Here is a 17,129-nt window from a genome sequence, read left to right as displayed (position 1 = left end):
GAAGATAAAATAACTCATTAAGTTCTAGCTCCAGTCATTGTGCAGCTGGAGTAAGCTGCACCTGCGTGTTTTCAGTGCTCAAGAGGGTAGGAACATACTTTGCTTTGCTCTTGGAAGCTGGTTAAAAGCTGGGTTTTGTGTATGTGACAAATGTTACGACAGCCAGCCTGTCTTCCCTCTGCAAAACAGAGTTCAGAGCATCCAAATGATGCCTATCACATGTGGTGGCAAATGAGAGCTTTGAAAAGCGTATCTGATTTGTAAGTTTTACTGGGGAGAGGGACTCTGAGAAGGAGTAGAAAAAAGTGATTTTAATAGACCATTTCTTATGCATCCCCTTGGTTTGGCTGTGGGAAACCTTGGGAAGTGTCTGCCCTGAACGAGCATTGATGTCCTATGTTAGCATGGTCTGAGCTTGAAGTGAGCCTGTCCCTACTCCGCTTAGCACAGCAGTCATTGGCCTCCACTGAATCCTGCCCTTCAGCCAGCAAAGAGGAAGAGAAACACAGTGGGACACGTACCCACTTGTTTGTTAAACAACCTCTTTCGTAACTCTAGCAGCCGCTATTTGGCGAGTGCACAGCTTTGTTCAATGACTTAGACAACTTCCTTGAAGCAAATCCTGGTTTCAGAGCTCTTGCTGCATAGTTACACTTGAGTAAACTTAGAGGAGAATCAACGGTGAGTTCCCACTGGGAAAGAAGTCCTTGGCAAATCAGCATGTGGTTGAATTCACTTTGGTATTTCCCAAGCCTTTTACATAGGGGGAAGTCCTGCTGTAATTTAATGCTTTAAATCAGGTTCTTCCAAGGCTCAGGATGGTATGAGCAGCCTTGCTACTGGGTGTCTTCCACAGGTGATACAATGAAGGGGGAGAATAGGCTGGTTTGCTGCTAATTCCAGGTGCTGGTGGGTTAGATGGGTGGGGAATTCATGTGATAATCCTTTAATCAGGCTGTTTGCTCATAACGCCGGTGTTTGCTTACAGACTGGAGTGAGGGCAATGAAAAATGATGTCAAGCTTGCTCCTCGGGAAGAAACCCACGTGTGGGGTGTGTGCAGTCACATTACAGCCACTGGTAGCAGCAGCAGTCAGGAGCAGCAGCACCATCTGCCATCAGTGATGGCTTCTCTAATCAGTGCTTTGTGCCAAAACACTTTGGTGTTCTATGGAAGTGTTGCTGCAGAGGAGGAGCAGCATCCCCCTCCTCACTGCAGCACCTTGCTGGGAGCTAATTGAGCCCTCTTATCATGCCCTTTCAAGCAAACATTCCCATAAGTTCATATGAAGCTGCCCACACAAAGGCTGCTCTGAGGTATCCATTAACTGGGTATCCTTCCTGTTTGCTTTTGTCAGCTCTAGGAACTGACCTTGAGGAGTCTGTTAACCCCAGGCTGAAAACAGCTCCACTAAACAAATAGCAGCCGTGCTGAGTAGCAAGGTGCAAGGCTCTCAGGAGATCAGGGTTCCTTTTTGGGTGACTTGAGCTTCCTTTGTGTTTGTAGGTCTGCTTCTCCTTTACAAAGGGCTTTTCCAGTTCCAAGTGCTGTGACCTTTACTGATGGAAGTAATTTATCCTCTGGCTAGAAAATGCATCCCATCGACCATGCTGCTACAAGGAGGAGGAGCTTATATCCTAACCTGCCAGGCCACCCAGCAGAACCTGTATTCCCTATTTACCTACTGAAGGTGTTCCTTTACAGGATGTTCAAGAAACAGCTGGGACCTAAGCAGAGATTTCCTTGTGCTCTCTTTATTGTTAGCTCCTCACAACGTGACTCTTGCACCTTGGTGAAACAAGTAGGATCCTGGGATGGTTTGGTTGGAAGGGACCTTAAAGCTCCTCCAGCTCCAACCCCTTCCACTGGAGCAGCTGCTCCAACCCCTGTGTCCAACCTGGCCTTGAGCACTGCCAGGGATGGGGCAGCCACAGCTTCTCTGGGCACCCTGTGCCAGCGCCTCAGCACCCTCACAGGGAAGAGCTTCTGCCTAAGAGCTCATCTCAGTCTCCCCTCTGTCTGGTTCAAGCCATTCCCCTTGGCCTGTAAGTACATGTCCTAGCAACATAAGATACAATCTATAGCTGCAAAAAGAGTAGAACAAGCCATAGACCAGCTTTTGTTATGGATCTTATTAATATCTGGGAATAAACCGTTTCCCGATACATGACATTATCATCTATTCTTTGAAAAGATCCCTTCTGTTAATGGCCTCTATCAACAGGAGGTGTTACAGCAGTATTCTCTCTAAGGTCTTGGTGTGAATTACACCATGAAGTTGTTTTGTCTGTAGGGAAGGGATGAGAGCCCAGGGACAGCTCAGGGAAGGTGAGAGCCTGAAAAACACAGGTAAAGCCATTATGTCCTTGTAAAAGCTTTTATGTCCTCGTGCCCATTTCACCTCAGAGCCCTGTAATGAACACAACTGGCATCTTCTAGAAGGCCTAAATTAGAGGCAGGTGGGTTGGAACACAGCTGGAACAGGGTGTGAGGTCATAAAGCACAGCAGATACCAATCAGCCCTGAGTGCTCCTCACCTCGGTAGTGAGAGCCTGTGGTCGAGTTGGGGCAGGCAGCCTTTGGCAATCCCTGCTGGTCAATGGGGTTACTTGTCCCCACAGGGGACCCCCGAGAGGGATTTCCAGCATGGAATGGCCTGGGTGTGATGGAGGTGAACAGGCTGCACTGGAGATACTGGATTCCTCTGGCCCTGGTGAGTTCTGGTCCCTTGCAGGGAGGTTAGTGGTGGGGTGGCTGCAGAGGTGCTCTTTTGGTGTTGTGGAGCAAAGCCGGGCTTCAGAGAGTGCTCAAAGGGCGTTAGGAAATGCTGGTCAGTGGTTTAAGGGCTTGCCGCAGGGCTTGGAGCAATGCGGGTGGCTGAATGTGCCCCCGTCATTGATCTTCACCCTCCTGAAGGCCTGGCTGTGTTCGTTAAGGCTCAGAGATGGAGCAAACAGCTTGAAAAGGAAGAATTCCAAGGAAATTCTTCCCCGTGAAGGAAGATCATAGAAAATAATGTGTAGCACTGGGGCAAAGTGAGAACTGCCGAATGGGGAAGGGGGGGCTGCATGCCGGGAAGGGGATGGAGGCTGGGAGCGGGGCTGCTATCCCAGGAGGCACCGGTAGGTGGCGACAAGAGCCCGGTCTTGGACCACCGGGAGCCGGGATGGGGTCTGCACCTCCTGAATCCACAGAGCAAGGATAGGTTGGTTCCACCCTTGCCTCGTGTTTCCTTGTCATGCCGTGGACCCCTAAGATGGGGGGGGATTAATTTAGGAAGGGATGAGAAGTTGTTTGAACAGCAGCAGTTTTCCAGCCATTTCCTGATGCATTTCCAGCTCTGCTCTGGAGCCAGGCTGAGAGAGCTGGGCTGGGGCAGCCTGGACAAGAGAAGGCTCCTGAAGGGGAGACCTGAGAGCAGCTCCAGTGCCTAAAGGGGCTGCAGGAAAGCTGGAGAGGGGCTTGGGACAAGGGCCTGTAGGGACAGGCCTAGAGGAACGGCTTGAACCTGCCTGAACAGGGGAGACTGAGATGTTCCTGTTGGAAGCACAATGTGCTCAGGAGCTGCTATGTCCCTCTGAAAAGAGGTTTCTCCAGTGTGATCTGTCCCTTCTTCAGAAGTGTCTTAGTAATGCACCACCATTGCCAAACACTGCTGCTTCCTCTTCCCAGCCTCATTTCACGTGGCACAGCTTTGCCCATACACACACCATTGATTGCAAAACCAGATGTTACCTCTCTGCCAAGAGCTTTCGGGAAACATCCCCCCCCTCTGCTGCTCTTTCCATGGGGAGAGGCTGCCCTGGGCATCCCCCTGCTCATTTCCCTGAAATAGGGCCCTTCCAGCCACAAGCCTGTGGGGTTCCTGCTGTTGTAATGAGGCTGAAACCTTTGGCATGGCTGGGAGCAAGCCCATTCCTGGAAATGGGAAACCGTCCTCTGAACTGACCATCCATCCACTTCATCACCTGAGCTTCTCCATGATGAGGGTTAGCAGGGGGTGCTTTTCCTTCTGGCAAATGGAAGTGTGTGTCTGTCTGTTTGAACCTTGTGGAGATGATGCCAAGGAGGTGTTAGAGGAGTTTAGTTTGACTTCTTGGGCTTCCAGAGGGTGACTCACTAATCCATCCCATGTGGAAAGATGGGGATTTGCTCCATGCCAAATGGGGAGGAGGGGGCCTTTTTGATGCTGACATAAAGACAAAGCAATGTGATGGATTTATCTGCTACCAAAGCCACAACAGAGAAGAGCCCCCTGAGCAGAGCCAGGAACATCATTTCAGACAGAAATCCCTTTGGAGTCTCTGGATCAGTCTGTGGGATCTGTGTTTAGAGGTCTTCTAAATGTGCATGGATGGATAGGGTGGGAAGTGCTGTGTGTCCAATGGGAGTGGGCAGACTCAGTGGTTACTTTCTGGGGTTGTCATAGCTTTGTGCAATGCTGATACAGAGCATCCCAGGTCAGGATACCTGCTGTGATGGATGCAGGACCTGACTTCTAAGCCTGGTATCTAAGTTACAGGCAGCTCTGTGCTCTCCATGGATGGAATTAGCTCCAGTGGGCTCTCACTCACCCACCCCAACCATTCACAGGGCCTGTGTTAGCATGGATGAAACCTCCCTGCAGTGGTTGAGAACACAGATGGAGCCCTGGGTTGGGATAGAATTGGTGCTCCCAGCAGGGAAGAGCATCCATGTAAGGCTGCTGTAGTCATAGGTGGCAGCCCCACATCTCTGCATCCATGTTTGTTAAATGAGAGGTTGTGTTTAGGATGAGTTTTGGGGTGTGATGAGGTCTTTAAGCCTCTCTACAATGCCCAGGAAGAAAGGCAGAGCCCTGTGCTTCCCCTGTGCTGGGTTAATGATGCTGGTGCTCACCGTGCTGCAGCTTGAATCCAGAATCAGGTGCTCAGGGCCCTCTCTGCAGGGATTCAAAGTGCTTCTGGGTGATTTGAGTGCTCAGGTTTGCAGCAGAAGCAGAACTGCAGCGTTCAGCTTTGATTTCTCTTTCTTCTTGTGCCTTTTGAAGCTTTCAGGCCTGTAACTTTCCCTCCGATCACCTTGGTTCACCCCATCCCATCCACCTGCTCATCACTTGTCTGCAGCCAGCCTTGGCAGCAGGAATGTGTTGACAGGCATCTTGATGGCACAAGCAAGGGCTGGGATGTGGAGGTCTCCCTGTATTTTTCCTCCTAATTATGGGCATTTCCATGGAGAAACCTGGTATGTCCATTGCCCATCCATGGGCTGACCTTCCAATGGCAGCTGTGCACTGGGGTAATGGGATCTTCTTTCCCTATGGGGTTGTAGGCTATACCACGTGATGTAGTGATTTGCCCTCACTTAGAAAGAAGGCACATCTAGTGCAAGGTGTGGGTCTGGGGATGTCTCATCCCCTCTAAATAGCCATACTCCCCTGGCTCACAAAGATTTAACACTCATCTTCTTACAGTACAAAATAAGCTCTTTGCTCAAGAAGCAAAGGCTTTTATCTAGATTAGGGCTGAGAAGACTAAGCAGGGAAGAGGCCTTTGAATTTGGTCAGGGCTGCTTCCATCTGGCACTTGGAGCAGCTTTGTCTGTTCTTTACTGAGGCTTGTTGTGGCTTTGGGTTAATTTGTACTCGTTATGCTGGAAACATAGAAATGAATCAGAGTGTCTGAACTGGTTGTCCCAGGGCAAAAGCATCTCCATCCCGGCTGCTCTCATCCCTCTGATGGCAGCTGGTAATAACAGAGGCTCTGGGGTGTTGAAAAGTGATGTTTGTTATCATTGTGCTGATGATAGCGAGCTCTGGGCATAGCAATGTGTTAGGTCTGCACTGAGGAGTGTTGTGTCTGCACTGGGGAGGGGATGGAGCCTCTGTGTTGAGTCTGCTGCGGTGTGATGAAGGTCTGCCCATGGGAGATTGATTTCTGTGGTGCTTTTAAGGTTAACTTTGTTAATTCGGTTAATTTAAGGTAGTTTTCTTGCTGGTGGCTATTCCTTGTAGCTGCTCTGAGGTTACATTCAATCACTGCATTCAGAAATGATGTCCTAACCTTGGTACATTCCTGTTGCGTGCGGTATCACTGCGATGCTGAGCAACGCCACAACAGGAGCCCTATGGCAAAAGGGAAAGTAGATCCATGCTTCTCAGCACTGCTTCTATATCCCACTACCCCACTCCCCCCCCGCAGGTTTTAGGTCTGCATTTTGGGTTATGCCTCATCTTTCCTTTCTAAAGTGCCTTTAAACTGTTACTGCTCCCATCTATGAAGGGCAAAGGGCTCCCCCCCTGCATCCTCTTCCTCTAGCCCTGTTTTTCCTTCTTCCTTAGGAAAGCTGCAGTTTCTTTCCCCTCTTTACCTTCATCAGGTGGTTTCTGCTGTTGTTTTCTTGTCCTTCTGCTTGTCACGATGAGGGAAATGATCCTGTTTGTGCTGTTGGAAGGCAGAATGAAATCAAAGGTGGGAGAGGTGGATTTTGGCTTTCCCGGCTATCACCTGCAGCATGAAGGCTGCAAGAGGTGCTGCCCTCGCTTCTTCCCTTCCATTCCTGCCCTTGTGCATCCCCCCACAGTTGTTTCGTATTTAACATCTTCCTTTTATGAGCACATTTCCCATCTGGGCTGGATTATTCCGGCATCCCAAGGCATGCTTTAAGCTGCATTTCCCTTCCCCCTCTTCCCAAGAACAAATGTCTTGTACAAAAGACTTCACCAGCCCCTCATTTAGTGCTGGTTAATGGGAATGGGGCTGCAGGATACAGACAAGCCTGAGAGCTGGAGCTGAGGGTCTGAGCACCTGGATCTGGGCTTCTTGGCAGGGCTGGGAAAGGGAAATCCTGAGTTCTATCAACTCTTCTGATCCTTTGGGGTGATCAGAGGATGAAGGGGAGTGTTCACCAAGGAGATTAAATCTGAGCCATATCCACTGTGTATTAATGGGGAGGGGTCTTGGGCATCATGGCTGCAAATTAGGGCTGATTCCCTTTGGATGTGCCCAGGGACAAGACTGTGGGAATGTTGGGATTTTACTGCCTGAATAAATCCATTTGCTATGATCTAAAGCCAGGTTTGGCTTCACAAAGCCCCTGCTGTGATGGGAGGGGATGGGGGGCCCTGACCCCACAAGCACTCAGGATTGCTCTGCAATTCCCTCTTAAACACAGTGTGTTTCCTGTAGCACGAGCTCAGCTCAGCCTGACTCGCATCACCATTCCTGGCTGAAATGACCCCAAAGTGCTTGATTATGTCAATGAAACGGGATGGAATCTCACTGCTGGTGTGGTGCATGATGCAAGCTGGGGTTTATTGTCTATTTTAACCCATGGACAAGGCTTCCCAGTGAGGTTTACCCCTCTGCAGACCTTGTTAGGCCAGCTTAGGAAGTGGCATCATCCCAGGTTCATCCCTGGACCTCCCCCAAAAAAGAGGGCAAAGATAGAAGGAAATGCAGTATTGAAGAGAACCACAGTGTGACACTGGTATCAGCTGCCTTCTTTCTAATCACTTTGTCACAGTAACCCAGTAAGAACAGGAGTATTTCCAGAATCCCAGAGTTTTCCTTATGCCAGTGAATGAAAACTGACATTTCTAATTATTGCTTTGAAACTATCCACTTTTTACTCCAGGTTGGAAAGAAACGTGTGGTTTAAGCCTCTCTGTGGCCAGGAAGTCTTGGATTTAGGTTGGTTTTATCCCATGCTTGAGAGATTGGAAGTGCAAACACAAAGACTCATTCCTTCCCAAAAGAAGGATCTCTTCAGCCCTATGAATAGAGAGGGTGCCTGAGCTGGATCACAGCATCACTTTGGGAATGCCCAGCTCTTGGTGCAGTCCATGCTGGGGGTCTTGGGGAAAACATGCCACTTTTCCCTCTAAATAGAATACAGTGCTCTTCAGCTCTAACATAGCTAAAATGGGAAGGTTAAAGCTGAATTCTGCAACTAAATTAAGACTGTATTGTGCTGCTCGTGGTGGAATTTGTTTCTCATAACTAAGAATAAGTTAGAACCCTATGGAAGTTATAAGCCTGAATTTCTTACTCTTTTGATATGGCCAGAAATGAGTTCCTTCATCCTAGATAGAGCCTGTGAGGACAGCCCAGCTCAGCGAGGCCACATCAGGCAATAACCATACACAGCCCAAAGGGAGATGAAATGATGAGGATTTATTTGTTGTCCTCCCCTCTCCATCTGCATTCCTGTTCCTTTCAGGCTCCATCAAGCAGCAGGTACCAGAGCTTACAAATTCCCATTTCTTTACTGTTTTAATCCTGGCGAGCTGCAGTCTCGGGTGCAGAAGCCAATGGCAAACCCAGGCTGGAAACTTGCCTTTCCTCTTGCCCTTAGCAGCAGGACACCCCAGCCCCTGCACTGGGCAAACCGAAGGCTCTGAACACAGGGGTTATTTAAGCAGCTTTGCTCAAATAGGATTTGCAGCCGTTTGTTCCTGATAAACAACCCCCAGGTTCAGCTCCTGCTCAGCCCCAGTAGCTCGAGTGGATGGAGGCTGTTTTGTTCCTCCTCTAAAGGTGCTGTTGTGGAGGTAATGGGGCTGGCACTGCTCTTCCTGTGTCTGGTGCTGAGATTTGATAGGGTTGAAGCTGCCAAAAGCAGCAGCCTGGTCTTTAACTGGCTTTAAACTGACAGAAGGGAGGTTGAGGTTAGAGAATAGGAAGAAGCTGTTCCCTGTGAGGGTGCTGAGGCGCTGGCACAGGGTGCCCAGAGAAGCTGTGGCTGCCCCATCCCTGGCAATGTTCAAGGCCAGGTTGGACACAGGGGCTTGGAGCAGCTGCTCCAGTGGAAGGGGTCCCTGTCCGTGGCAGGGGTTGGAGCTGGAGGAGCTTTAAGGTCCCTTCCAACACAAACCAGTTTGGGGTTCCATGATGCTTTTATGGTCTCAGACACTGAGCTCTGGGTCCTGGAGCAGCAGATGATGGTCAAACAGGCACTAACCCCGAGCAGAAACTGGAGAGCAAATAACCAGAGGTTTAATCCAGTGATACAGGCATGTGCAGAATGGACTTGATAAACCCATATAATAGATGATGGCCCCTATTCCCAAGGCCAAACGCACTCAGCTCTGGGCTGTGGCAGCAATGGATGGGGTCAGCCCCTCCAAAGCATCCGTCTTCACGTCACAGCTGGATGCTGGGAAACATTTGGAAACCATCAGGAGCGTGAGGCAGACTGACTCGTGGCTCTTGGCTCCAGCCAGGCGCTGCGCTCACTTCCCACTCTGGCTTCCTTGGGAATGCGATCCTGGCACTGTGCTTCCCAAGCACGGGGCTGGTCCTGGTTGGATGTCCCCTTCCCAGTGATTCACCTCTCCTAACAGGCAGCAACCAGTCCTTCATCCCTCCATCACTGGTGAACCCTATAGCACTGCTGGGTGCCTGCATCCCATTATGGATGGCTACCAGAGCATGGGAAGGGATGCAGCTCTGCAGCATGGTGCTATCTTCAGGATTCACTCCCAAATCCACATGAGAATTATCTGCCTCCCTTGCTGCAGCACAAAAAGAGAGCTCTCCATTAAAACACCCCCTGATCTTTGATACTGCTAAAGCATCTCAAGGCAAGAATGCTTCCTACAGCCCAAAATGCACAGAATTCCCCAAGCCTTTTCATTCCTGCTGCAGGGCAAGCAAAGGGTGGGCTTCAGGATGACTCCAGGAAAATATTTGGCAGCTTTAACCTCTTGCTAAACAAGTCCCAGCCGGTGTGTAAACAGCCTTTTTGGGTTTATAAACACAGCATCCAGCTTGTGGAGTGGGAAAGAAGCTGGAAGCATCACGTGAAAGGAAGATGGATTGCTTCCGGCAGCTCAAGTATTTCTGTGTGTGCTCAGGGTGAAGGGTTTGGACATACTTTGCATGGGAAATCTGGGAGGAGAGAGGTGAATCTGCACGATGTGGGGTTATGGAAGAGTCTCTGGAGCACGGAGCACGTGCATGGATCCAATGCACGTGGGGATTGTGGGTCGTCCCTGCTCCCCTCTGCTCCAGAGGGGTCAGTGCGGGTGCAGAGGGGTCCAGCACCCTCTCAGCCACCCCTTTTGGTTGAGGGCGTGCTTCTGGCATCTGACTGATGTTTTTCTACTCTTCTGATTGGGCTCCATCATTGAACAGTTTTCAGTGGCAAAAAATAGCTTAAAAATGCAAACAAACACCCCCCCCCCCCCCCCCCCCCCCCCCAAATCCCTACAAAACCCATAGCAACCCCCATGTGCTCTCAGGGGATGAATACAGCCTTTGCTGGGTTGGGTTTGTGTTAATAGATACATGAAGGAGTACCAGAGGGACCTCCTCTTGTGTTCCCCAGGGTGGTGGAGGAGAGACCCCTCAGTGAGCCCAGCTTGCAAGGGGAATGGGAGATCTGGAGGTGAAATGGGCTGGCCAAGGATGCTGCATGAAACATCCCCGTTTCCTGCTGTTGCAGTAGAATTGCTTGGAAGGAATCTGGGCCTTGATTTGAATGCGGATTCTTTCCTTATAAAACCATTTGTGTAAGCACAGTTATTCTGGTGTAATAGAAGTGATGAGGGGTAGCAAATTAATAATGAAGACAGCTTTCCACACTGGGATTTGGGGTTTTGGCAGCTCTGTGCTCCTGCCCGTAATAACCTTGCTCCCCCTGGTACCCAGGCTCAAAGACCGCATCTCCCTTTTCCTCATCTCTGGCCCTTCTCTACCTATTGTTCCTGTGGGCAGGCTGGATTCCAGGCTGTGAGGAAGAGCAGGAGGAAGGAGCTTCCCTCTATGTTGCACTGATATTCCTTTGGCTACTCCAGATGAAGACAGGGATAGTTTTTAATCCTTTTTCATGTGCCTTTTCTAGCTTAGACTAAATGCATTGAATGAATTCAAAGGTGAACACAGGAAAACTTCATCCGTTGCCTGGAGGAAACATAAGAGCTTCTATAGGAGATTCTTTCATTTCTCCTTAAAAACATCTCTCAGTGCATGTAATGTTTCTCATCATTACATTGCCACATTTATCCTGGAGTTTAGCTCAGCCGCAATTGCATCCTGTAGCATTTCACAAGGCTCTTCAGCCCCGTCTCACCACTGCGCCCTGTCAAAGCGGAATTGAATCAAGCTTGGGATATGGATGGTCTTTTGTTCTCTTGAAATCCCATTTCTCTATTTGCCCTTCATCCCCAGAGAAGGCCTGTTGAGACTGATGCCTCTCCTCTTGCTGGGTTCGATGTTGGCTTACACTAAGGCTGGTTTTTGAGGGCTTTTTGGTTGTTGTTTGCTAAGTAAGATATGAAAATCCCATTAACTCTGTGATGCCTTTAAATGCCATCTTGATAGTAATATTTCTTATAGTCAGCTTAGTCCTTTCCACGTAATGGGTAGCAGCAACCTGAATCTGATGCTGACATTTAAAATGAATCTGAATCACTCCATCCCTATCAAGAAAAAGCAAGTCCTGCCCTGCCCTCCCAAGCCAGAGTGTGGAGAGCTTGGTCTCAGCTCCATCTCTGCTTTGAACTCCTTGAATGTCTGGGGAAGGGATGGACATAGATGGGATGGGGGGTGCTCCAGGTGTTTGCAGTTGCTGTGGCTTTGTCCCATTCTGGCTGTGGAAAAGGCTTTGGGAGTGATGAAACAACTGTCCTTGGATTGGGGGGTGTTTCTTCCCTATTCCTTAGAGAAACAGTAACTGTGAGGTTTAGACCAAGAGCTGAGCCACCAAGAAATGACCCCCAAGACCTGTTGGGTGAGGAAGAACTCATGGTCCGCATTGGACCATGCTTGTCCAGAGTGGGTTTTCCCATTTAGAATGGGAATCCTGGGTGCAAAACCTGGAATTAGAAAGTTTTCTACCTTTGGGAAGCTGTGAGACCCCATCTAAGCCTGTGAGTACACGGATGGAGAGGTTTGCTGCAGGGCTTCAGAAAGCACATCACAAAGGACAACACGAGTGGGCAGGCGAGGGAGAAGTGTAACTAGATTGTGATCTACCAGTGAAACCAGGCAGTGCTTCCTGGAAGCAGGAAGCCTGTTTCATCCATGACTAATCTGAAACCAAAGGTAGACGTGCACACACACGCAAAGTGGTTTGGTGGTGGGTGCCCGCACCTGGATTCTGGGGAGCTGAGCACAAATGTCTTTGTGTTCAGGTATTGGCAGCTGGAATCCTGCATTCCAGCTCATTCCATTGGGTTCTTCACTCATGCGGTACGATGTTCCCTGGCTTCTGCACAGTGCATTGGAAAGATGCAGTTTCATTTTGATGTAGAAGTGAGAATGTTCTTAAATCTCAGTTTAAGGAAGAGGGGAAATGTTCCACCATGGATCCACGGTCTGGACTTACTCTCTTCTAAAGCATCAGGCTTTTCTAACACACCCTTGATGTTAGGTAGCAGAAAGAGCATGGACAGAGTAACAAAGGCAAACTCCCTTGGACAGACATCAACTGATCTGCAGTTTGCACACATCTGCACTAAGGAGAGCTGCGGATTGGCTGCAGAGCCACTGATGACTTTAGCAGAACCCATCACGAGCCCTGGGGTCAGGGCTTTTGGCACTGGTGGGTTTGTAGGTGGGTGTCTTGAGTGCCTATGGAAGCTGAGCTCTGCTGTGAGGTGGGGTCTGCAGCTGGATGAGACCCTTTTGAGGGTGTGGGAGTGAATAATGCTCTGGGATGGAGCATCACTGAGGGACCTGAATGTCTTGTACCATCGAGCCACCAGTGCTGAGCCTGGAGGTGATGTTTGTGCTGCCCTGAGTGGGCATGGGGCCTTTGCATGTGCTCATGAGGAGCTTCAGGGTGAGCAAGGATGCTGCAAACTGGCCTTCTGGCCTTGCTCTTGTGGTCCATGTATAGAAATGCATCACATCAACTGGCCTTTGGAGTTACAGAAACAGTGACATGAGCCTCCAGCCATTTGGCTGTTGAGGAGAGCTGCCTTTTATTCATGAGCATACCTTGGCTTTTGTGTGTTTGGGGATGTGCAGTTGCACAGGATGCAGAGGAAGCAAAAAGTGCTCAGGTATTGCTTTGGGATTTGTTTGAACACAGTTGCAAAATGCCCCCCATAGCACGTTCCTGCTGCAGGAGGGGATGCTCCCCCAGCCTAGGCACTGCACAGGGGCTGCAGTGGGGCTTCTCCTGTCCTAGCTAAGCAGAAACACAAGGGTGGAGAGTTTGCTGCATGGCTTTGCTGGAAAACAGCTCCTTGCATTGGGAGGGGGCCTGAGGCTCCTGCTGGGGCCTCATCAGCTTCTTCCTCCCAGGCACTCCTTGAGCAGTGTCTCCTGCAGCAGGTGAGCTGTCCCTGTCAGAAAGAGCTGCTCATAGTGATCTTTATCCAAGAGCTTTAATCCGTGCCCTAAACCCTGCCAGCAGCGGAGTGCCTGGAAGATAAGGAGTGATGGAATATGGGATGTGGAGCTGCTGGAAGGAGCAGCGTGAAGGGGCGGCTGCATGCGGGTGCGTGTGGGTTTGGCCGGGGATGGCAGGACACCAGCGGCGACTTCCAGATGTGCACCGGGGCGGCTGCTGGCAGGGATGCGGGTGAGGAGGGGGGACCAGGAGGTTTTAGCGCAGGCAGAACCGGAGCTGGGCGAGCCCCGCTCTGGGGCATCCCCCCGGACACAGCCCCCGCCGTCGGTGCCTGCAGGCCCTTTGCGGTGAGAGGCACCGGGAACCCCCGTCGGGGATACCCCGCGCCGCCTCCGTGCGCTGCAGCAGCCGAACCCCGCTTCTCCCCATCCCCTCCGGCGGCGGCGGAGGAAGGAAGAGCCCCGTCCGGCTCCGGCTTCCTCCGCAAGCCCAGCCTCGGAGCACGGTGCCCGCCCCCGGCCCTCCCCCGGCTCTCCCTGGGGCTCCCCCCCCTCAGCCCCCGCCGCGCAACAGTTGCCCCCAAGTCGCGGCTTCCTCCTGCATCGTCCTCGGGGAACCCCCCCCAGCCCCAGGCACCGAGGGGAGGAGGAGGCGAGGCGGGGGGGGGGGGGAGCTGCGCGGAGCCGCCGCTTTGCAGCGCTGAGCCCCGGCCGCTCTCTCCGCTCCGCCGCCGCCCGGGACTGGCAGAAGGAGCCCCGCGGATCCCGGCTGCTCGCTTCAAGCCCGCAGCGATGGAGCGGGGCGGCGGGGCCGAGGCGCGGCTCCCCTCGGCAGGGAGCAGCCGTTCTCCCCTCCGCCGGAGGGAGCGGAGCAGCCCCGCCGCCGGGCACCGGCCCCCCTGCTAGGATACAGGGGAGCCCAGCCCCGTCCCGCACCCCCGGAACCCCCTGTGCATCCCCCTGTGCACCCCTGAACCCTTCGTGTATCCCCTTGCGTACCTCCTTGTGCGTCCCTCTGTGCACCCCAAGCCTTTTGTGCATCCTCTCCGTCCTCCTGTGCATCCCTTTGTGTCCCCCCAAACCCCTTGTGCATCTCCCTGCGCGCCCCCCCAAACCTCTTGTGCATCTCCTTGTGCATCCTCTCCATCCCCCTTCTGCACCCCCAAACCCTTCGTGTCCCCCCTTTCCGTGCCTTCCACCCCCGAGCTCCCCCTTGCATGCAACCCCAGGGCTGCAGGAGCCGGGGCCACACACGATGGGCACCAAGCAGACCAAAGGCTGCCAAGCGGGCAGCGCTGCCGAGAGCCCCCCGGCCCATCCCCGCAGGAAAGCGCCGCCCAGGGAAAGGGGGGATTTCCTCGCTTCCCTCGTGGTGAAGTCCGGGGAGAAGTTCGGGAAGGGCGGCAGCCTCCCCCCTTACCACCGGCGGATCTGCATGATCCAGGACATGCTGGTGCTGGTGAAGCAGGGGAAGCAGGAGGAGGCCACCGAGCTGCTGAGGCACCTGAGGCAGGTGAGGATGGGCAGGATTCTCCGTGGTGGGTGGGGGAAAGGGGGTTTGGGAGCACGATGCAGTCTAAGGGCACATCCTGGTTTCTGAAGCCTCATCGCAAAGAGGGGGCACGCTCCGGGAACTTAAGGAGCTGCAGGGTGGTCATGGATGTTGGAGAGGGGAAAATAACCCCGGGGAGGTGCTTTGCATTGTCTGTAGTGAGGAGCCCTGCTGGGTGCGGGTTTCTCCCTCCCTTCCTTGCCTGTGCTGATCGCCCTGGGGTTTGAACCCCACTCATGGAGGTTCCCATTCAACTTTGGGAAAGTTTGGTGTTGTACTGAGGCGATTGGAGGCAGCAGCTTCTGAGGAGCATCCCTGATCCCTGCCTTGGAAATACCAAGGGTTGGCAGCTTGGCTTTCAGCATTGCTTGGTGGAGTTTTGCTGGTGCTGGCTGCAGCTTGGAGAGACGAGTGCATGAGACGCTGTGTGGGAGCAGGGAATTCATGGTGTGGAGCCCAAGACCTTTCCCCTTGCCCGTCTGTTGGAGCTGGGCATTAGCGGGGGAGCAGCGCTAAGGGAAGTGCTGTGAGCAAAGAGAGGAGCGCTGCTCTGTGCCCAGCAGATCACTGTGTTAATCACTTCTGCTGATAGACGGGATAAAAACACGGGTGCGCCGGGTACTGGCGAGGCTCTGGGGTACACAGCGCTTCGGAAAGCAGCAGCTTTTCCATGCTAAGTGAAAACAACCCCATCCTCAAGCTGGGGTTTCCTCCCAAGGAGCCTGCAAGGCACCGGCTCTTGGTGTAACCGGTTCTACCACCTGAGGAAAAGCTGCTCAGATCTTTGCTGGGCATCAGGAGCTGTGGTTTTGTCCCGGAGATCTGTCTGTGCATGGAAGGATGGGGCTGGTCCAAAGTCTGATAGGTTTCCGTTTGGGTTTTGCTCTTTGCCTTTGTTCCACCTCACTTTCTAGTGCTGTTATAACTTCTTAGCAAGTGGATGTGTTGCTTGGGGCATGTCCCTGACTCTACTACCAGTCAGGGTCCCTCTGACCAGTCAGTTTACATGATTTAGGGCTGTCTTTGGAGCAGCCAAGGTGAGAAATCCGAATAGTTTTGTATGTGCTTGTGTCCCCTTATAGAAACCCCTCTCACCCTTGATAACCTGCTTTGTCTGAGATGAATGTGCCCCCTTTAATGGGAATTGGGGGTGTAAATCTTTGGGACAATGACCTCTCCATTGGGATCTGTGCAGCCACATGGCCATGAAACCCCCATGGGACAGAAGCAGCTGGGAGCTGGGCAGTGGATCTGTGCCCAGACCTCGCACCTCTCAGCCATGCCAAAGCCCTATCACTGCACCTCTCACTGCATAGCTGCCCATTGGAGCTGGCAGGAAGGCAGGGGCTCATTTTAGAAGGTGTTTATATCAAACACACCCCCAAAAATGAATCCTGTGAAGCACCGTGAGCTGCTGCTAAGTTCTTTCTGGCTTCAGATACTGTTTATCATCAGCGATGCTCTGAACCATCCTCTTCCTCCTGTGGGTTGGCCGCACAGAGCATGAGGGATGCGCCCTAATGACAAATCTGACCATGGGGACATCCCATCATCTGCCTGGGGGCAAAAACAACCTCTAGGAATGGATTTTACAATGCAGGGGGAAGCGAGGAGCCTGTTCCAGTCAAATGAGTCTTTGTGAGTGTTTCTGAAGAGCTTGCTCGGGTAAAATAGAGTGCCAAAATAAGGAACACTTTGTCCTAGATACAATAATAGACTCGAAGCACGTTTTTAATGAGGTGGTATTATTCCCTGCTTTCAGGTAGCGAATGTGGGATGCCCCACTGAACAAATCCCGCTTGCTGTGGTTTCCCATAGGCTGCCTTTTGGGAGGTGCTGCTTTAGGGGTGCAGCAAGGGGTGCTCAGTTTGCTCCCAAGGAGCTGGGGCTGTGAGGCTGTGGGAGTCTGAGCTCCAGCCTAAAAAGTGAGGATGGGGGGAAAGGATGAGTTTTTCCATACAGAGAGGGATCAATGGGGGAGCTTGGTGGGGCAGAGACCTTCTCCTGTGAGCCATTCTATGGTGTCCACCGCAGAGAGGCTGCGGTGTTGGTTGGTCCATGAAGTTGCTAACATAACGTGTGATGCTGCTGCTGCAGAACCCGGTGTTTTGAGCAGACCCGGTGCCAGGATCTCGGTTGCATTTAGACTTCTTTTATTGCCTGAAAATCCCAGAGATTTGGGTCATTTGGAGGCTTTCCCCTCAGTTCCCCAGCTCTGAAGCCATTCCAGTGTGCTAGCGAGTACATAGGTGACAGCATCCCTGTGTTTGGAGGTGCTCCATCCTTCCTTTCAAGCA

The 17,129-nt window shown here is 52.0% G+C and overlaps 1 protein-coding gene across 2 annotated transcripts in view; it reads left to right on the top strand.

Moving 5' to 3' along the window:
- The first annotated feature begins 13,940 nt into the window (after positions 1 to 13,940).
- LRRC75A (leucine rich repeat containing 75A) overlaps positions 13,941 to 17,129 on the top strand; it is a 61,380-nt gene continuing 58,191 nt past the window's right edge. For both annotated transcript variants that reach the window (XR_004081279.2, XM_005154462.3), the window contains exon 1: positions 13,941 to 14,793. Coding sequence is in view for 1 of the 2 variants with exons in the window: in XM_005154462.3 (XP_005154519.2) it covers positions 14,536 to 14,793 (258 nt within the window). In the remaining variant the exon portion in view is untranslated. The remainder of the gene's footprint in view (positions 14,794 to 17,129) is intronic.

This window comes from Melopsittacus undulatus, chromosome 13, assembly GCF_012275295.1.
Source record: "Melopsittacus undulatus isolate bMelUnd1 chromosome 13, bMelUnd1.mat.Z, whole genome shotgun sequence".
Taxonomy (NCBI): domain Eukaryota; kingdom Metazoa; phylum Chordata; class Aves; order Psittaciformes; family Psittaculidae; genus Melopsittacus; species Melopsittacus undulatus.
Note: the sequence above shows the minus strand (reverse complement) of the source record. Positions and strands in the feature narration are given on the sequence as shown.